General features: G+C 46.5%; 1 protein-coding gene across 2 annotated transcripts in view; it reads left to right on the forward strand.

Annotated features, from left to right (window-relative positions):
* Positions 1-21,810, forward strand: part of INPPL1 (inositol polyphosphate phosphatase like 1) — an 818,513-nt gene that overhangs the window by 734,660 nt on the left and 62,043 nt on the right. For both annotated transcript variants that reach the window (XM_069203762.1, XM_069203763.1), the window contains one exon: positions 13,268-13,417. In XM_069203762.1, coding sequence (XP_069059863.1) covers positions 13,268-13,417 — 150 coding nt within the window. The remainder of the gene's footprint in view (positions 1-13,267; positions 13,418-21,810) is intronic.

Below are 21,810 nucleotides of genomic sequence, written 5' to 3' on the forward strand. Positions count from 1 at the left end.
AAAAAAAAAGACTGCAAAATAATGGATTAGATTTACACCAACACACCTTCTATTTGAAGAAAAAAACAACATTCAGAATGGTTACACTGCAGGACGTTCTGCCGCTTTGAATGAAAAAGGAAAACCTAGCATTATTGGATCTCAAAGATGCCTACTTCTGTATTGCCATTCACAGACAACATTGAAAATTCCTAGAATTTAAAGTAGTCTGTTGCTGTTACCAATTCCACGTACTTCCTTTTGGCCTCTGAATCGCACCCAGAATATTTCCAAAATATATGGCTCCTGTAGCAGCCCACCTTCATCATCTAGGGCACAAAGTTTACCCTTAGCTAGTTGACAGGATGCTCAAAGGCGCGTTGTAGGAAGCTGGCTCTGTATATACTATACCAAAATGAGGTATGGTGTGGACAGAGTCCAGGGTTCCCCATAGGCTTAACAGAGGCTAAAGTAGATAATACTAATGCACTCTTTTGTGGTAGTGTGGTCGAGCAGTTAGACTTATCAGAGGGTAATGCAAAGCATTTGTTGTACACACACAGCCAATAAATGAGGCACAAACTCAGTGACTAACTCCAGGCCAATTGTTTTTATCTAGCAAAAATATATTGTGTATCAAATGTACTTTGTTTGGATTTTTGCTGGTAAAACAATGTACAAGTAACACTTTTCAGTTTCAAAAGTTGACCGTGCAATTTTTTATTGGAGTCAATAGAGTCCTAGAAGAAGAAAAGTGTTAGCACAGAAACCAGGTATGTACGCAACTTACGATTCCAATCTTCGGCTGTTAGGATGTCCACACATCAAAGTTCAAGTTGACCCCCAGCAACACGGGGCCAGCTGGGTGCAGAGGTCAAAGTTGGTGTCTGGTTTGCTATGGAATCCTATGAGGACTGGAGGTGATTGCAGGTAAATACCCCCATTTTCAGGAAACAGGCCTTTGGGGTTTAGGTCAGCACTGTGGGCGGGCCCACAGGTCAGCACCAAACACACACACTCTGCTGCACAGTGGTGGAAGGGTGCAAACACAGCATCTGGTGCTCACTGCTTTTCAATGATGGAATACTGGGGGCCACAAAGGTGCTGCAGGCTGGCCCCAGGGTGTCGGTTCTGGAAAACCAAGGGCTGGACAAGTAGGAGAGGCGCCCGCTGGATGTTGCTGGACCGTCTGTCTGATTTCCCAAGGCCAGGGGGCTGCAGGGGGTACCTTTGGGCACCAGGAATCTTTGTCGGATTCGGTTGCACTCAGAGGGAGCCTGTGGATTTAGGTTGTAGGCTTCGTCATGGTGGCCAGGAGGGGTCAACCCAGGATGGACTCTAGGTCAGAATCACCTGGGGACCTTTCCTGGATGGGTGGGCCACCTGGACTCAGGCCTTGGGCATCGGGTGCAGACTGGACAGGACTCACGGTTCTGGAGTCCTTTTGGATATCTTCTTGTGGCCAGGGCCACTGTCCTCGAGAGTTCTTGGTCCTATGCTGGGCAAGCAGTCCTCTGGGGATTTGTAGAGGTTGCTGGTCCTGCATGATGCGTCGCCTTTTAAAAACAGGTGTCTTTGAAACTGCAGGCAGGTAGCGCTGGGGCCAAGCCAGTTGTCGTCAGGAGGCTTCACTGCTGGGGTCATCTTAACAGTCCTTCTTGAGGTTGCCAGGAATCTGGTGAGTGAGGTTCAGGGGAGTCTCTAAATACTAGATTTAGGGGCATTACAGGGGTCAGGGGACAGTAGCCAATAGCTACTGTCCCGGAGGGTGACATACCCTTCCGGTGTCCACTTCCTTTGTTGAGGGGGACACAGTCCTAACCATATTGGTTCCTACCCTCCAACCCAAGATGGAGGATTTTGCAAGGTGGGAGTCACTTCAGCTCTGGACACCTTGGGGGTGGTCCTAGATGCAGTGGTCACTCCTCCTTGTTTTACCTAATTGTCCCGCCAGACCTGCTGACAAAGTGTGGCTTGGTATGGGGGCAGGCAACTCCACTAGCGCGAAAGCCCTGGAGCACTGTAACAGGAGGCCTGAGCCATTGAGGCTCACTGCAAAGTGTTACAGTTCCTGCAGGGGGGACGTGTGAAGCACCTGCACCCAGAGCAGGCTTTGTTTCTGACCCCAGAGAGCACAAAGGCTTTCACCCCCCCCCATGGGTCAGAAACATGATGGTTAGTGGCAGGGTGGCACAGACTGGTCAGTCTTGCACCAAAGGGTTGGGGAAAATATAGGGGGCATCTCTAAGATGCCTTCTGTGTGAACTTTACAATAAATCAAACACTGGCCTCAATGTGGGATTATTGCACTAAGAAGTTTGACACCAAACTTCACAGACTTCAGTGAAGCCATCATGGAGCTGTGGAGTTCGTAATGGCAGACTCTCAGCCCATGTACTCAGTATGGTCACACTGCACCCTCAATGTCTAAGAATGGACTTAGACACTGTAGGTGCACATTGCTCATGCAGCTGTTCCCTCACATGTGGTATGGTGCACCCTGTCTTAGGGCTGTAAGGCCTGCTAGAAGGGTGACTTACTTATGCCACAGGCAGTGGTTTTCTGGCCATGGCACCCTGAGAGGGATGCCCTGTCGACTTTACCTTTTTATCCCCAGCAGCACACACAAACTGCAATGGCATGTGTTTGGTGAGGGGTCCCTTAGGGTGGCACAATACATGCTGCAGCCCTTAGGGACCCTCCCTGGTCACGGAGCCTTTGGTACCACTGGTACCTTTTACAAGGGACTTAGATATGTGCCAATTTAGGAAACAATGGTACTGTTTTGGGAAAGAACACTGGTGCTAGTGCCTGGTTTGCAGGATTCCAGCACACTGTCAAGTTAGCATCAATAGCAGGCAAAAAGTGTGGGGGGTGGGGTAACCGTGCCAAAAGGGGCACTTTCCTACACTCATCCATAAAGTATACCAAAAGCCTGTATTGAGCTTTTCAAGTCCTTAGGCCTTCAGCTAAACCAAAGCAAGTCACCCTTGATCCCAACAAGAAGAATTCATTTCTTAGGTGCCATAATAGATACAATAGCCACAAAAGCATTCCAGTCATTGGACAGGCAAATAGCTCTTTCGTGAAGCAAATACTAAGACAAAAAGATGTAAAAGTCCGCCTCCCCAAGAAACTATCGGGCATTATGTCTTACTGTATAAAGCTAAAAACGCACAGCCAACATCACAAGGCCTATACAAGAAGGGCTGGACAAGCGGTGGACACACACATCTGGTTCTTTCGACAACAGAGTAAAGATAACAAAAATTAAACAAACACTAGCTTGGTGGACAGCTCAGGAGAGCATAGGTACAGAATATACATTCCTTCAACCAAAGTGCCACCTTGAAGTCACTTCAGGTGCCTCAGTGGAAGAATGGGGAGCACCCTTTAAGGATTATCAACAGAAGGGCTTTGGACATCGCAAGAAAAGAGCCTAATTATAAACGTGCTTGAACTGAGAGCCTGTCAGGAGGGCACTACAATCTTTTCTCCCACGCATCTCCAACTGGAAATGGCTGATCAGAGCAGACAGTAACACCATGACTTTCGGCTAACGAAAACAAGGCGGAACATGTTCCCAAATTCTATCAAGGGAGGCACAAATACTTTTGCATTGGGCGATTCACCAGGGAATAACTTGAGTAGCAGAGCATCATCTACCTGGCTGCAGCAACAACCAGGCGGATTACCTCAGCAGAACTGCCACAAGTGGAAGCTGAAGGACAGTGTACTGAAACAAGTATTTCAGACTGTATAAAATGTTGCTATTCAGCAAGCAGACATCCAAAAGTATGTTCCTGGGGAAATACTCTTTTGTTAGCATGGTTACTCTTCCACCCTGGCCCCCCAACCCCCCCCATTTTCCCTCCACCCAAACTGATTGCGAAAATGAAAAGAGAGCCCTGCACGTTGAATCTCCTTGCTCTGACTGGCCAAGACAGTACTGGTTCTCAGCCAACTAATGTAAGAGCAACCCATTATCTTGAAATGCTTAACGAAACTTCTCTTCATATGCGGAGCCCAGATTATTCGTCCCAACCCACAATCTCTCAAATTGACAGACTGGCCCCTGAGCACCATGAATTCAGACAGTTAGACATCCCACAAGACTGCAAGGACATTTTAGCTCACGTCAGAGTGGTCTCAACAAATAAAATGTGTACAGCAAAGTGGTAAAGATTTTGTAGCAGGTGTTGTTCAATCTGTTTTCAAGTACAAGCCCATCAGCTACCTCCGTATTTTTTTGCATCTAGCGAAATCTGGGCCTACGCATGCCTCAATCAGAGTTTACCTGGCCACCTTCTCAGCCTTAACACATGTACTGAATGCATTATCTGTATGGTCACACAGACTCATGCAGGTGTCTCCATCCTGTCGATCATGAGCGACCAGTAGCTCCCAACCACTGAGTAGCTCGCAGCCTTACGTTCATTTTTAAAAATAAGCACAGGATCACATTTTGTTTTTTAAGTCAAGGGAACGCCAGGTTTATTTTATATTATCATGATAAGGCTGGACATAGCACAGCCTGATAATGAGTAATGCTCAGTCATATTTATGGCCCAGGTTGGGGCACAGGGGAGAAGAACTGAAGTGAAGCATTGAGGTATTTAACTCTTAAATAAGTATTTGGTAACTCAATATTGGAGCGAGAAAACCAAATATGTTATGAATGCTTTTTAATGGGAGCACATTAAAATTAAGTTACCTCAATTATTAAGTTAATTCTTCAGATGAATTTACTTCCATTTTAAGGTGTCACATTTAAAAATAGCAGGCCTCTGCTCCAACTGACCAGTACACACAGTGCCATATTTATAATTGAAAAATAGTAATTTTTTTAAAATGTTAAAGTGAAGTACATTTTTCTATGATCGCCGATGCTCCTTAAGTGTCACGTCAGTCGACACAAGAGGAGAAGTCGAAGCACGTGTCAACTTCTTGTGTTTATTGTGCCTTTTACAGAGTGTCCTGAGAGCTTTGAGTGAGACAAAGAGGACTTGGGGCTCCTGGAGTGGTCCAGCAGCCTTCCCCCTCAATTGGGATCAAGACCTCCGAGGAGTCATGCAATGCTGTGACTCGTGCCTTGCCAGTAGCAGCTTTAGGGACTACGCCCTCAAAGCCTTCAGTGCCATTGCCCAGCGGTCCAAGCACAATTTGGAGTCATGGTTGCACTTTAGACACCATAAACAGACCAAATGGGGGTGGGTCTGTAACTGACATGGCGTGTTGACAGGCACCCCACTGCTTAAATCCTGTCTTCCTCGAAGACATCCTCAACACACTGAAAAAAGACTGCGACAAAATGCCCCAAAATTTCGGTAAAAAACAATAGAAGGATAGCTCTTCTCCGTGTCAGCACTAAGTGGCGTGGAAAGAAAGTTGACCATTGTCTGTAAATGTATTGAAATTCCCCGTGATATATGTAATAGCATTCTTGGGAAGAGTCTTGTAGCATTCTTTATCTTGTAGATGTCAACTTGTTTCCCACAGTCATTGGTTTTCATTATAGTGGCATTATCGCTTTAATACTACCCTTTACATGTATCCCGGAAGGGCAGAATCTGTAGTATTTACCAGAAATTAATTTTACATTGACTCTACTGGGAAGAAAAGCCATTTTTGCCATGAAATCTGCCTGGACGCTGCCTAGATTATTCCTTTCTCTTTCGCTCTGAGGTGAAATAGGCATAGTTGGTCCCTTGAAATAGAAAAGTCCTTGGTAATTTTTCTCACCCAAAATCAACCCAGTAATTTTTGCGTCATTTTCATTCAGGCCTAATAAAAGTCTTCAAAAATTAATTTATCATTCTGCACATTCATTGACCATGCTTCTTCTCCAACTTAACATGAATCAGTTTATTATACTTGAAAAAATTTATCTAAAGTACTTCCAAATGATCTACTGTTTAATATTTTCTGTCACCAGGCACGGAGTCTTTGGTAGTCTGTGTTAATACAGAAGTGTTTGTATACATATAACATTGAAACAGCCAACAAATATATGCACTATATTGACCTTGTTTGATGACCCGAACTCTGGTCAGTCAGTTACAGGAACATCATTTAGGGGATGCCAGAGGTCGCACCTGCAACACTTGGCTTGCCCCTGCTCATCCCTGTCACTGCCTTTGCAACCCCTGTCCTCAGAAGTGGCAAAGTAAGTAGCAATAATGTGGAGAGAGTAAGTGTGAATGAATGAGTCTGAGTGACCTAAAATAGGTGAGTTAGAGTGAGTGTACATGAGTGTGAGATTAAGAGGGAGTGTAGATGTGATTGAGTGAGTGATTGAGTGAGTGAATGAGAGTGAGTGTAAGCCTGATTGTAACTAAATGTGTGTGAGAAGGTGGTGTTACGCTTGCAAGTCTGCCGATGACCCTGACGTGCTGCAGCTAATTCCTGATTTAAAGAGGCACTGCAGGAAACTCGCTTTTGCTGCAGTTACTCCCTCCCCTCACCACCTTGCCCCCCTCCCCTACGTTTTGCCAATATTGATGCTGATTTGACTGTGTGTGCTGGGGTCCTGCCAACCAAGCCCCAGTTTCCACAATTGGCACACCTCTGGCACACAGATAAGTCCCTTGTAAAAGGTACCAGTAGTACCAAGGGCCCTGTGACCAGGGAGGGTCCCGAAGGGCTGCAGCAGGTATTGTGCCACCCTAATGGGCCCCTAACACATGCACGCTGTCATTGCAGATTGTGTGTGTTGGTGGGGAGAAAAAGGCAAAGTCGATGGCATCCCCCTCAGGATGCCATGCACACAAAAGACTGCCTGCATAGGTAAATCACCCCTCCAGCAGGCCTTAAAGCCCTAAGGCAGGGTGCACTTTATCACAGGTGAGGGCATAGCTGCATGAGCAATATGCCTCTACAGTGTCGAAGTCCATTCTTAGACATTGTAAGTACAGTGTGGCAATATTAAGTACATGGTCTGGGAGTTTGTCATTACGAACTCCACAGTTCTACAGTGGCTTCACTGAATACTGGGAAGTTTGGTGCCAAATAAACCCCCACTGAGACCAGTGTAGAATTTATTAAAAAATGCACACATAGGGCATCTTAGAGATGCCCCCTGTATTTTACCCAATCCTCTAGTGTAGGACGGACTGGTCTGTGCCAGCCTTCCACTAGCAGACGAGTTTCTGACCCCCTCGGGTGAGGGCCTTTGTGCTCTCTGATGCCAGAAACAAAGCCTGCTGTTGGTGGAGGTGCTTCACACCTCCCCCCTGCAGGCACTGTAACACTTTGCGGTGAGCCTCAAAGGCTCAGGCCTCGTGGTTACAGTGTCCCAGGGCACTCCAGCTAGTGAAGATGCCCTCCCCCCTGGACCCCACTTTTGGCAGCCAATTTGGTGGGAGACTTAAGAAAAACAAGGAGGAGTGACCACTTCAGCTGAGAACCACCCCTAAGGTGTCCAGAGCTGAAGTGACCCCCTCCCTGCAGAATCCTCCATCTTGGTTTGGAGGACAGAGACAAGTAGGGATAGGAATGTGTCCCCTCCCCAAAGGGAGTGGACACAAGGAGGGTGTAGCCACCCTCAGGAACAGTAGCCATTGGCTACTGTCCTCTGACCCCTAAATCGCCCCTAAATCTTGTATTTAAGGGCTTCCCTGAACCCAACTCGCCAGATTCCTGGTGACCTACAAGAAAAAGGAAGACTGCTAAGCTGAAACCCCCAGCAGAGAAGAAGGAAGACAACTGCTTTGGCCCCAGCCCTACCGGCCTGTCTCATGCTTCAGAGAACCTGCAAAAGACCAGCGATGCGTCCAGCGGGACCAGCGACCTCTGCCCAACTCCAGAGGATCGCCCTGCACCCAAAAGGACCAAGAACTCCTGAGGACAGCAGCTCTGTCTAAAGAAACCTACAACCACGGACTCCCACCTCACTCCGGATGCAAGAGTCCTGAGCCCTGTACACCCGACACCCACGGTCCGTGTCCAGGTGGTCCGACCAGCAAGAGAGATCCACAGGCGATTGCAAGCAAGTGCCCACCCCAGGTTGACCTCTCCACGACGACACCTGCAGAGGGAATTCTGAGGACTCCCCTGACCTCGAAGCTCCGGACGAAGATATCCAATGCCCAAGGACACACTGCACCCGCAGCCCCCAGGCCTTGGAGAAACAGATCCCCAGTGCCCCAACGTTCAGCAGGCGGCCCTCCTTCCCGTCTGACCGGTGGTGTGCCCGAGACACCCCCCTGGACCTCACCTGCAGCCTCTGAGTGACCCCCAGGGTCTGCATATAGACCAGCATTGGAAACCTGACGTCCTGTTTGCACTCTGCACCTGGCCACCCCTGTGCCGCTAAGGGTGTGTGTTTGGTGCCTACTTGTGGCCCCTCCAGTGCTCTTCTAATCCCCCCTGGTCTGCCCCCCAAGTCGCGGGTACTTACCTGCTGGCCGACCTAATTCCAAGTACCCCCTGTCTCCTTAGGAGCCCATGTTAAAATTGCTCAACTTTGACCTCTGCACCCGGCCGGCCCAGTGTTGCTGGTGGTGGGTGTTTGGGTTTAACTTGAACCCCATCCGGTGGCCTTCCTAAAACCCAGAGACTGCAACTGCAAGTGTTGTACTTATCTGTAAAACAATCTAATCTTTCTTCCCCCCCAGGAACTGTTTCTGAAAATTGCAGTGTCCATTTTTAAAACGGATTATTGCCAGTATTTCAAAAACTGTATTATTTACCTATTTCAAACAAAGTACTATTGATACCTGTGTGAAATACGAAACTGTTAAGGTACTTACCTGCAACTTGTGGTTCAAAAAATAAATTAAGAAAATATATTTTTGCAATACGAAAACCATTGGTCTGGAGTTGTCATTGTGTGTGTGCTCCTTCTATTGTCTGTGTGTGTGTGTAGAACAAATAATTTGCACTACCGTCCGATAAGCCTAACTGCTCACCCACACTACAACAAAAGAGAGCATTAGTTTTATCTACAGCCTCTGTTAAGCCTCTGTGGAACACCTGGGCTCTATGCACACTATATCTCATTTTGATATAGTATATACAGAGCCAGCTTCCTCCAGGCACCTATGGCAAAATGCTGGTATACTGGAGGTAATTCTTAGCGTTACAGACACGTTTTTAAAAATACTGGCACAGACATATTAGAGGTAATACTTAGCATATGGGACATCATGCAGGATGCTGGCACTGGTATACTGGAGGAAATTCTTGACCTTGAAAAAATTCTATCCCTATCAAACTGAAAGTAGTTTTTGACATAAGGGTTACCTATCACACTAATGGCAAAATCCCGGCATTGGCATATTTTATGTAATGGTTGACTTAAGGAGCACCCATGACAAACCTGTGGCTGAAGCACCATGGAGGTTATTTTGAACATAAGCAACACCTTAGCATGTTTTGAAAAAGAAATCTGGTCACTCCTGGGGAACGTTGTGTTTCATTCAACACGAAGACTTGTATTTTTATTAAGTGCTCTTTTAGAGCCTATGGCTTTTTTGTTTTTGTTAGAAAACATATGTGAAAATTATTTTTTTTAAATCCACTATGTGACCAAATGTTTATCAAAAGAATTTCGAGGGGTGTTAAAATCGTATGAGTGATAGTGACTAGTAGGTAGATTATCATACATCCAAATGTATAAACAAAAAGGAGTAATGTAAGCCAGTTACTTAGTTCATATTCAGTACGTGGCCTGTATGAATGAATACATGTGGACATGGCTACTATTGTGTTTTTTTATCTTTTTTTCCCCTCCCACTGTGATTTATTATTGCATTTCTCGTTGCAGTCATTGAAGTGTTGCACAGCTTATGATCTCACATATTATATAATTGATGACATCTTTGGCAGTGCAAATAATACTTATGTCAGTTGTGTATAACTTGCACATTTCTGTTATTTTTTTTATTTTTGGATAATGTTTATTCAGTGCATTTGTAAGTTTTTTTTTTTTTAATTGTAAATGTAAATCTTACTATCTTCATCACGTGTAACTCTACTTTAACCTTTTCTTTCCTTAAATATATAAATGTATGTATGTTAGAAATAGGACTTGTCCGAGCAAAATAAAGCTATTTTTTAGTTTCCCTTCAATGATGACTCTGGTAGGTCCAGCTCTGAATTGAAGACTATGCAAGACATTTCCACTTAACATGGTGCCTTATTCTAGATGTAAGGATGCTCAAAAAATAAATGCTTGTTTAAAAGAGAGCATCAACGTTATCTCCCTCTTGGATGTTCTCAGATTAATTAACAAAAGAGATTTCTTGACAGCTGTCTCTTGGAGGAATGCTGCTTTATGATTTCCTATTCACCCTCTGCATCAAACCTTCCTGTGGTTCATTGTCAATGGCAACCATTATCTTCTCAGATCAGTGCCAAGACTTCATGAAATGCCTTGCCCCAATGATTGAAAATTCAAAGCGGATGGAATTTCCATTCAATTTGATGAGTGATTGATCAAAGCTCCCCCTTGCAGTTCATGCAGTCATCACCATCCTGAACCTCTTCCTAAAGTTAGATTTAGCCTGAAATAAGAAGAAATCCACATTCGTTCCTAATCAACAAACTGTTTCACAATGGCTCTCAAAGCCTGTTTATCACAGGAGAGAGTGGACAAACTGTGAGATCTTTCTCAAGATATTTGCAAATAGAAGTGAATTCTGGATACAAAGTTTTGCTGAGGATGATGTTCTTTTGTATTCATTTGATACCACTGAATAGTCTGTCTTTTCAAGGCATGCTCAAACTCCATTGGCACCAGATTACACTTTAGTGGGATGAACTGGTTGGATTGTTGTCCAGGAGCCAGAAAGCTCCGTCCTAGTTGAAGATTCAACATTGCATCTTTGCAGGACAACATTGGTACCCTAGACATACTTTCATTCAGACAATACAGAACTCAGGTGCAAGACTCGTACTCGACCTCCACAGAAGGACCCACATCACACCCTATCTCAAAAACCTACAGTGGCTCCCAATTCAGAAGAGATGCCACTTCAAGAGGCTGACCCACGCCTACAAGGCCATGCACAACGAAGGACCATCAAACATCTGACCTTCCACCAACCGGCCAGACACCTATGATCAGCTTTCCTCTCTCTCGCAGACACCCCACAGATCTGTCAAGCCAACAGTGGAGGACACTCTTCCTTGCACCTGGCAGCCAAGGCCCAGAACAGCCTCCCCCTGCATCTCAGGACTGCACCGTCGCTACAGCGATTCAGAAGAGAACTAAAGACCTGGATGTTTAAATGGTCATTCCTCAACGCAGCAGCTCCAGTGCCTCAAACACCTTGTGGCCGATTTGCATGCTCTATAAATGTTTGATTGATTGATCTGTATCTATATTTCTCCCTCAACGGTTGGTGAGCTTATCTTCGAGGCATATCCACTAGCAATATTTAGTTGCTGCAAGAGCAAGGACTTCACACCATCATCCTAGGTTAAGAGCTGTCAGAATGGTGCAAAAGGCTTTCATGCCACGCATCCTATATCAGCAGTTTTTGATCAGACCAGACAATATGGCTGCTCTTCAATACATATAGAAACTGGTCAGAACAATATTACCAGTGTTAACAGGGACCTCAATTTTTTTTATACTAGGCCCTGTGTCACTCTAAAGGAAATTCTTCCATTCAGTGATCAGGGTGTCAGTTGAGCCACGTGTTCGGGTTCATAAACCTCTGGGATCTATTTTTGGACATGCTGATTCACTTAACTCTGATCTGGTCCCTCTCATGAAGAATCAAGGTGAAGTTCTGCATTATGACCCAACATTATTAAACCTGGCTGGTAGAGAAATACAATTTGATTCACTCCCCATCCTGATTTGTATGTCAAAGTATTCTGAGAGCTGCTGGAGCAGTTTAACAACTAACATTGAAGTAGAAAAGTTGTTTTCTTATGGACAGCTGACCATCATTTAGATCTTTTGATCATTTTACCTCATGAAGTCTTAACTTGCCTGCTATACCTGGCAGACACAGGTCTGAAGTATTTATCCATATGTGTTAGTCTGTCAAGTTTTTAATGGACTTTATCCCTCCCATCACCAGTGTCCATATGGGTGGTGAAAGAATTAATGAGAGCACTCCTTAGAACCTTCCTTCGGAGCAAAGCTACCTCTAGATTGAGTTTAACTTGGTTTTAGATGCTCTTATAGGAAGTCCTTTTGAGCCCATTCAGTACAGATATGTGCATGGCACAGCTACTGAACTAGCTAGAACTTCAGTCAAAAGAGTAGGATAAATCTGAACATTATCAATGTAACCAACTAATGTGAAATTTGTAAAGAATAGTTAATCTCTAAATGAATGCTTCTTTCATGCCAACATTAACCTCCTGAAAAAGATTTATTTTTCAACTAACTCTTCAAAGTTGACTTCCCCAGCTGGGATAAGAGACTACCGTGAGTTAGATCAGCTGTCCTTTGGTAAATCCAATAAAGGAGGTGCCTTGTCTGCAGACCCAACAAAGATGGAAATCCAATAACGGAGATGCCTTGTCTGCAGATCCAACAAAGATGGTACCTTGTCTCAGAATGATTAGTTTGCTGGATCACACCATGCAATGCTATGAGCCACAGGAAACCTTGCAGGCAACTCAGAAGCATTATTGGAACTCATTCCTTCAGAGAAATTGCAATGACAGCTGCCCTTGTTGAAGGAATGCCTATTGCAGACAGATGCAAAGTAGCAATGTGGGCCTCTGCCTAGGCTGTTACAAAGCAATGCTCTCTCAACATTCATACGACATCAGAAATGGCAGTTCCACATGCTGTGCTGCATCTACATATCACGATTTACACTGCTTTGTAAATCTTCTTCCAATATTTAAGAAGAAAAGGTTACTTACCTTTAACTCCAACTTGGGTATCTTTCATAGATTCACATGAAACTCAACCTCCTCCCAGGTTATGGAGCTTCTAGTTGTTTTGTAATTTATTGAATAGCTTTAACAATCTGAGCAGTACAGCCTCTGTGGGGACTTAGAGCCCTTGGTCTCTTGATCTGATTGGCCAGAGTAGGGTCATAAAAAGGTGAATATGCACTATGGAATCTACAACTGAATGTTATTTGCATGTGTATAGAAATGTCTGCATTATCATTGACAACTGAGGATTTGTAGCCTAACAGGGTGTAATATTGAAACATGTGATTCTACCAAGTATATCAAAGTTCAAGATGTGTACTTGTTACTGTATTTGCTTGTGAAAGAACTGAAAAGCATATAGAAGTGACCGTTATTGATGTGATCACCATGATATACCTCTCCAAGTTGTATAACTAATATATGTTGTATCCATTAGATCAGCAGGTCGAAAGCATGCCCCAGGGGAAAGCACCTCCTCTCAGCTTGCAAAGATGTTTGATGAACCTGAAAAGGCCAATGCCACCTCAGTTGGTCGTTCACCAACAACTTGTCCAGCCACCATCAAGGAGGAAACCTCTCAGAGCAGGTTAGTCCATTTTATATTTCATAGGTCTGCTTAGGCTCTCCTTTGAAACTCAGGGTCCGATATAGGCCTGGGACAATAATATTTGGTAACAGAAGAAGGGCCATGTTCTTGCCATTAAATGAGTGATGTAAAGTTGATGATTGTAAGTGGCACATTCCCTGAATACAGTTCGGCACATGCCAATATTCCTGCCAGCACAACAGAGATTTGTTTTGCAGCAGGTAGCCATCATAAAAATCTTAATTTGATTATTAAAAATTATTCACAAAAGAGCAATAAAATAGATAATTCATGGGTACACAAATAATATAATACCCAAAATGTCTGATAGAGAAATCTAGTTGCCGGTTCCTTACCTTTGAATTTCCCAGGCATCCGACTGGATCCAGAAGATTTTTCTTGAGCAGTACCCCTGTGCGCCGGTACTTGGCTTTGTTCGGTTCCACTCCGTGTCATAAATGCCGGAAGTTACTTCGCACTCACCTATATAGGCACCACCTTGGTGCGTGGACATCAGTTCTTTTCTTTCCTCGTCAAGTAGCGCTGATCCAGAGAAGAGCTAACCCTCTGTCGGTTTTTGACAGAATTTTTTCGACCTTTTGTCAGTCTTTTTTATTTTTTTTTGGTTTGTCAAGGATGTCTTCAAGGAGGGCAGGATTTAAGCCGTGTAGCGCCTGTCACTGTGCCATGTCCGTTACAGATCCCCATTTCGTCTGTTCATGGTGTCTTGAGCGCAACCACAATTCCAAGTCTTGCTCAGACTGCCAGGTCATGACACTGAAGACTTTGAGGGATCGTTCCTTGAAACTTCTAGCAGCACGGCAGGTGACATCACATTGCGCAACTCCTCAGAGGTCTCGTTCGAGGGGGGAAGTCGCGGGACCGCTCCAGGAGCCCTAAGTCCTCTTTGTCCCAATTGTAGTCCTCATGACACTCTAGGAAGAAACACAAGAAACATAAGAATTCGAAGCGTGCTACGACTTCTCGTCTGTCTGCTGAAGCGACGGTTAAGGAACATCAGAATTGCTGGCACGGTTCTGCAGAGCCATCGCCTGGGTCGACTTCACGTCTATCCACATTTCCAGCAGCTGTTCAAATAAAGGAGTTTTACGAGGCAGTGCGCTGCGTATTTGAACAGGCCGAGCTCTCTGAAGCACCTTTGGGCCCTGCTGGGCCAAAGGGGGCCCCATGAGCTTCTGCGCCAGTGGTTTTAGCTTCAGATCTGATGGGCCCTGTAGATCCGATTTGGGATTCGGACCGGCCATGGTCGTGCCAACGTCATCTTCCCTGACACCATTCCTGATGCCATTCCCGCGCCACTGACACCAGCCCCATCCCATTCTGATCCCAAACAACTCTGAGTCTATACGACATCGCTCAATGCCGATCCCGGTGCCGGCAGGACTCATGGGTCCTAGGTTGCCGTTTGAGTCCTATTGTGCACGGCATGGGGAAGAATGGGAGGGTTCACTGAACCCTTTAGAATACCAGTTGAAAGGACAAGTGGACTGAATACCTCTCCAGACTGGCTTGCTTTCTCCCCTTACCATGGCTAAGGAGGAGGGAGCAACCTATGCAGTGGTGGTGAAGAGGCAGCGGAGGTCCTTGACCTCGAACTACCCTTGGTGGCTGTCAAGACTCACATCTTGACGGCAGTGCTTCAACCCAGAGCTTCCTCTTCGGAACCCCTGGCTCCTTTGTAACGAAGCACTTACAGATGTCCTGCTGGGAACCTGGTGCAAGCCCAGCGCAGATGCTCCTTTGAACAGGACAATTGCCTGCTGCCCCGCCCCAGGGGACCCATCTTTCCTCACTCAACACCCCACCCGGAAAGCTTGGTGGTCCAGGCTTCCACTTCCCATGGCGTGTTACCTGCCACTCCTCCGGACAGGGAATCCAAGAGGCTGGATACATTCGGTAAGAAAATGTTTTCTTCCAGCAGCCTAGCATTGCAGTCGGTGAACACCTCATGCTGCTTCAGCCGCTACTCTCACACTCTGTGGGACACCGTTGCGAAAGTGCTGCCACAGTTCCCTGAGGAAGCCCGCGCCATTCCCTCCCAAGTGATCAAGGATGGGAGAGATGCAGCTAAGTTCACCATCACATGTAGTTTGGCTACAACTGCCTCGCTGGGCATAGCGGTTTCTTCGACAGTGACGCTTTGATCTCATGCCTGGCTGAGGACATCTGGGTTTTCAGGAGATGTCCAGGCAAGCCTTTTGGACATGCTCTTCGATGGTGCTTGTCTTTTCAGGGAGAAGGCAGACTCAGCACAGTTTCAGGACTTGTGGGCTACAGCCAAGTCCTTTAGCCTCTCAGTGACCACCCATCCCTAGTCACCCTTTCGTTGATACAGAAGTGGTGAGCCACCACACCAACCCTATGCCAGCCACCGTTCTGCGCAAGCTCCCCAAGCTTTGCATGGTGCATTCTGACCCTGTGGGACAGGTAGCCAGAGGTCAGCCACAACCGCCAACCCCCTGGCAGCCTATTGCCCTCCTAATGTGACCCTAAAAGATCATGGGTGTCCACTAGGTGGAAGAATCTGCTATCATCTACACCACTGGCAATCCATTACATCGCACAGATAGGTCATAAAGAAGTTCAGAGGGGTTACTCCCTCCTATTTGAATCCTCCCCTCCCCTGTACCTCCAACAAACGATCGGAAGATGGAGGATCTTCTTTTGTTGCTCCATGAGGAAGTCACAGCTCTTTCGGCCAAGGAGTTATAGAGAGGGTTCCGGTATTAGAAGTAGGCTTCCAACACCCAAAAAGAACAAAGGGCTTCATCCTATCCTAGTCCTCCGAACCCTCAATCTCTTACGCAAAAAGGAGAAATTTCAGATCCCCCTCCAACAAGACAGTGTATGACTGCCGATGGCAAACATTTGTAAATTATTGTACAGAAAAGTCTTATGAACCCTCTTTCTGGATATCTGTTTGATATTATTCTTTTCATTCTTATCTTTGCCCAACAGTGCTCTGGGTATTTCTATGGCTATCTTTCTTCTTGGTCTACCTTCCTGCTTCTGCCTGACCAACTCTCTCTCTAAGTCCCCTAATGTAAATAGATTTCTTATAGGACTTGAACATATGTTTCCCCCTTCGCCACTCATTATGCCTTAGCAGGACCTCAGTTTGGTTCTCACCTAATGTGTGCTCCTTTTGCGCTTATGCATAATTATCACCTCTGGCTGCTTACCATCAACGGAGAAGCAACAAAGGAGGGGCAAAAAAATGGGATATTCGGAGAATAACTCCTGGTCCCGTGTGTAAGGTTCCCAATAGACAGAAAAACAAAAAGGATTACACACGGTTACACCTAGTATTGTGGGTTTCTTTCAAATAAATAGTTCAGTCATTAACTGGGAACCAAAACTTTTCGAAGCAAGAGCCCTCACTCACCATCCGGTGACATGCTTCATCATAGGGCCAGCTCCTCGTCAGGCCGGCGCTGCAATGCCTGACGGGCCCGGCAGGGGGGCTCTTTACCGGAGATCTTTTTAAGAATCGAGAAGGCCGGTCAAAAGAAGGGGTGGATTGGTAAATGAAAAGATTAAAAATGCCTCTAGGCATTTTTAATCTTTTCATTTACCAATCCACCGCTGTCACCGGATGGTGAGTGAGGGCTCTTGCTTCGAAAAGTTTTGGTTCCCAGTTAATGACTGAACTATTTATTTGAAAGAAACCCACAATACTAGGTGGAACCGTGTAATCCTTTTTGTTTTTCTGCTTACCATCAAGACATCCTTTCTAGTGGCAATAACATCTGCCAAGAGGATAAGTGAGCTGCAGTCTTTGTCATCCAAGCCTCCATTCCTGCCTATTTTCCCAGACAGATTGGTGCTTCACACTAGGGCCTCTTAACCTCCCAAAAATGGTGACATTTCATGTGGGCTACTCAGTCACCCTGGCCACCTTTTATGCGCCTCCACATACTCTATAGAAGAGAACGACTCCACTGTCTGGACCCAAAAAGAGCATTATCGTTCTACTTTACTGCACAAGAGCGTTCCAGGTGGACGACCAACTCTTTGTGTGGTATGTTGGAGCAAAGAAAGGTCCGGCACTACAGAAGTGAACCATTTTGCGCTGGATCATTCTCTGTATTATGATCTGCTACGCTTTGGCTAAAAAGCTGCCTCCTGAGGGCTTGAGAGCCCATGCCACCAGAGGAAAGGCTGTGAACACTCCATTAGTGTAGGAGGCTGGCTATAGGTGAGGAACCTGGTACTAAGTCCAGGCAACCCTTAGTGATGGTGTAGGAGGTTCTAGATAACCAGAGCTTTCAAAGAGGTAGCTGTAGAGAGCAGTTGAGGCTCATCAAGTAATGTGTAAAGCAGTTGCAAATACCACACAGGTTAGCCAGTGATGTACACACAGGAAAGAACCACACCAGTGTTTGAAAAATATTCTTTATTTATTGTAACACACACAGTGAACTAAATTTGGTATGTCTACTAACCAGAAATATGATCATACATCAATATACTTAGTAGGTATGTACAGGCACATAACGTGCCTCTATTTGTGAGTGTGTGTGGGGTGGGGGTTTAATGGGTGGGATGGCAAACCATATACTAAGTAAATGGAATGCAAGAATCACTCCAAACCCAAACTACCATCCAAGGACCCTTTGGACTGGGGAAGCACAAGAACACCCAAGGTAAATAAGTAGGATGCCCAGGCGCCTGTGGGCAGAGGTGTAACCCCAGATAGGTGTCCATTGGATAACATGGGGAAGTCGTGGTCACAGTTTTGTGAATTTAGGACCCTTCTCGGAGGACCCCGAGGATGCCTGTTGGGACAAGGGAGGTTGGATAGTGCCATAACCCGTGGATACCCAGAACAGTGGAGTACCTACGTCAGGGAGCTCAGGTGCATAGTGGTGAAATTGTGTCTGAATCGCATGTTGAAGTCAGCGGGGAGTTTGGTTGTCCAGCTGCTGTCTTGATCTGTGGACCAGGTCGTCAGAACCCAGGCATGGATTCCTGAAGAAGGAGACCTTAGGAAAGAGTGGACAGAGTCCAGACAACCTCTAGGCACCCAGGCGGTGTAGCAGGGCAATGCCCACCCTTCCAGAAGAGGCTTTCCTGTGAGACGGTGGAAGAAGAGCATCTGTGGAGTCCAGGCGATGCAGTAAGACCTTTGGAAGTCGTCCACGAGCTGTCCAATGCCGGTCTTCGGATTGCAGATGGGTCACTTGTCAGCGGGACCACCAACAAATCTGGCAAAAGCAGGGAAGCTTTGCACAAAGATTGCAGGATTTGTGGGGGCCAGCAAGGTCCGGGTAACCTGACCTTTGCAGGTAGGTTAGGGCCAGCCGTCAGCAAGCAGGAGAGCCAGCAGGAATCAATGGATCCTCCAGCAGAATCCTCTGGAAGCAGGCATGGGAGTTGCAGGGAGACCACAGCAAAGAGGGATGGCCATGTTGCAGAGAGGAAGTCATTCTTGGAACAGGAGACTGCTAGAGGCTGGAGCTTCTTGGAGCTAGGAGGTCTTTGGACTGATTAGCCAGCAAGTCTTGGCAACGACTAACAGACGCGGTGCACAGGGGTTTTAGCCAAGCAGCTCCAGCAAGGGATCACAGACTTCTCAGTTGCAAAGAAGACAGGTCTGACCTCTGGAGAGCCACAGAACCACCACCTGTGTTTTAGAGCCTTGACAAAATCTGTGGGACAGCAGGATCCACATCCCGGTCATCGACATTGAGGTGCCTGCGGATGCAGGGTAGTGACTCCTTCCCTCCAAGGGAGATTCCTTCTTGCTTTCCTAAAAGCAGGCAGAGTCATTGCGACTCTGAAGGTTGCATGGCAACAGGGGTTGCAGAAATTTTGCAGAACTTAGAAACAAAGTTGCAGTAGGAGCCCTCCTACTGGTTACAGTCTTGCTGTCAGTCCCAGTGAAGAACAGCAGCTGTTCCGGTGTCCAGGTTGCAGAAGTGTCTTGCAGAGGAGACCTTCAGACGAATCTAGGGTCCCGCCATCAGGGGATCCCTTAAGTAACCCAGGAAGGGGATTGGACACTTTCTGCAAAGACCCACCTATCAGGGGGGTCAGGGACATCGACCCATCTGGACTAGCCAGTCAAATGCTCCCAGGGACCTCTGCTCATCTTGTTTCCAAGATGGCATAATCAAGTGGCCACCTGGCATAACTACAGAGCCATAAGGGATGAGCTCTACACACTCCCCTGTCCTTTGTGTGGTTTCGTGCAAGAGCGGGAGCCAGGGGCAGCTGCACTGGAGTGAACCGGTTTATGCATGGAAGGCACCAAATGTGCCCTTCAAAGCAGTCCATTGACGCCTATTTCTAAGGGAGAGGTGGTCACATCTCTCCACTACAGGAAATAGTTTATCCTGCCTTCCTTTGCTCAAGTTAGGCTCAGCAGCAGGTGGCTGGGGTCTGCAGCAGCCCAAGCTGGCATGCAGACCTTGCAAGGCTGTACAGGCAGACATGGGGAATCCCCAGGGGAACCCCCAGAGTACATGTAGTTTCATGATTCCGACATGTTTGATACCCAACATGCATAGGTCTGGTGAAGCTTTAATGTAGTTGGACATCTTGTGTTGACTAGTGTCTACTACATAACTTAAGATAGCTTCCCCAAACGTATAAAGCCCAGAAAATTTAGTCTGGGGCTTGTAGTTGCACCTCTGCTCATGCAGGGGTGCCCTCACACTGAGAACCAAGTACCCTACCCTTGGGCTGAAGGGCCAAGTGTGACCTACAGAGTCAGAGTGCAGTGACCATGATATAAGGCAAACCTTATATCTTGGGTGAGAGGTGCTTGCACCATTTTACACAGACTGCAATGGCAGGCCTGTAGTCACAGTTTGCATAGGCTCCCGTGGGTGGCACAATACATGCTGCAGCCCATGGGGGACTCCTGGTGTACCAATGCTCTGGGTTTCTAAGTACCTTATACTAGGATCTTACATGGGTACACCAGTATACCAATTGTGGGGTGTAAAAGTTTCTTTCCAACTAAATGTAGCGGAGAGAACATTGACACTGGGGTCCTGGTTAGCAGGATCCCAGTGTACTAGTCTAAACATACTGACAACAGGCAAAAACTTAGGGGTAACCGTGAGAAAAGATCTCTTTTTTTTACATGGTTACCCCCCACTTTTTGCCTGGTAAATAATATAGCCTAGAAATTGTTAGTGCCCAGGGCCCCTGCTAACCAGGTTCCCTGGGGCAGGTCTGATTCCCCAAAAAGTGCTTTGATGCATTGGCACAATTGGAGACACCTTTAGCTGCCACCATAAGTACCTACTAAATGGCATTTGGGTACCCAGGGCAGGAGGTACTAAGGGTAGGCCTCTGAGGGCAGCAGCACCGATTGTGCCACCCTATAGGGCCATACATTAATAGGCACCCAGCACTGACATTGCAGGCTGAGTTTCTTGATGCAACCCTAAAATGCAAACTCGACATGACACACTGCCTGTGTGCCCTGTCCACTACACACTGCATACCATATAGGTAAGTCACGCCTCTGGAAGGTATTCCAGCTGTAAGGCAGGGTGCACTATACTGTATGTGAGGGCATAGCTGCATGAGCAATATGCCCCCACTGTGTCCTTGCCAGACCTGGGACATAGTGAGTGAAAAGAGCAGCCATTTTAAATGCATGTGCTGGACACTAGTCAGTATGAGTTTCACAGCTACATGATGGCCACTTTGAACCCTGAGTTGTTTTCTAGAAAACAACTCAGAATGAGAAATCCAAGCTGGTACTAGTGTTGGATTTATGATAAAATGTACCCAGAGATCACCTTAGAGGTGCCCCCTGCAAAAGCTAACTACCTTGGCATGGTTGCTGGCTGGTCACATCCAACCTGGCACCTCCAGACACAAGTCTACATCCCTGGGGTGAAGGCCTCTGCCCTCTGTGATTCAGAACAAAGCCCTTCCTGTGTGGAGGTGCCAACTCCCCCTCCCTCAGGAATGTGCACCTTAATGCCGGTGAGCTTCAAAGGGCTTACCGCCCTGGAAACTTGAACCCCAGGTCTACTGCTAGCAGCAGTTGCCCACCAGTTACAGAACCGCCACTTTTGGTGGGAGCAACTATGGGAAAACTAAACAAAGAATAGGAGGCATGGCCCCACCTAGCGTGCACCATCCCCAAGGTGTTGCATGCGATGTGACCGCTCCATTTCATTTGACTTCATCTTGGATGGAAGGAAGATAGCCAATCAGGTGTAGGGATGTGACCTCTGCCAACTGAAAGTGGTCACTTGGATGTTGCCATCCTAGGGTAGATGGCCCATTGGCCACTACCAGGTTCCCCCTAAAACGCCTTCTAATACAGTATTTAGTGGGCATCCCTAGACCAAGAACTCAGATTCGATGGACGAAACAAGACCAGCAAGAAGAAAACCCAAGAC

This window comes from Pleurodeles waltl, chromosome 8, assembly GCF_031143425.1.
Source record: "Pleurodeles waltl isolate 20211129_DDA chromosome 8, aPleWal1.hap1.20221129, whole genome shotgun sequence".
NCBI classification, from domain to species: domain Eukaryota; kingdom Metazoa; phylum Chordata; class Amphibia; order Caudata; family Salamandridae; genus Pleurodeles; species Pleurodeles waltl.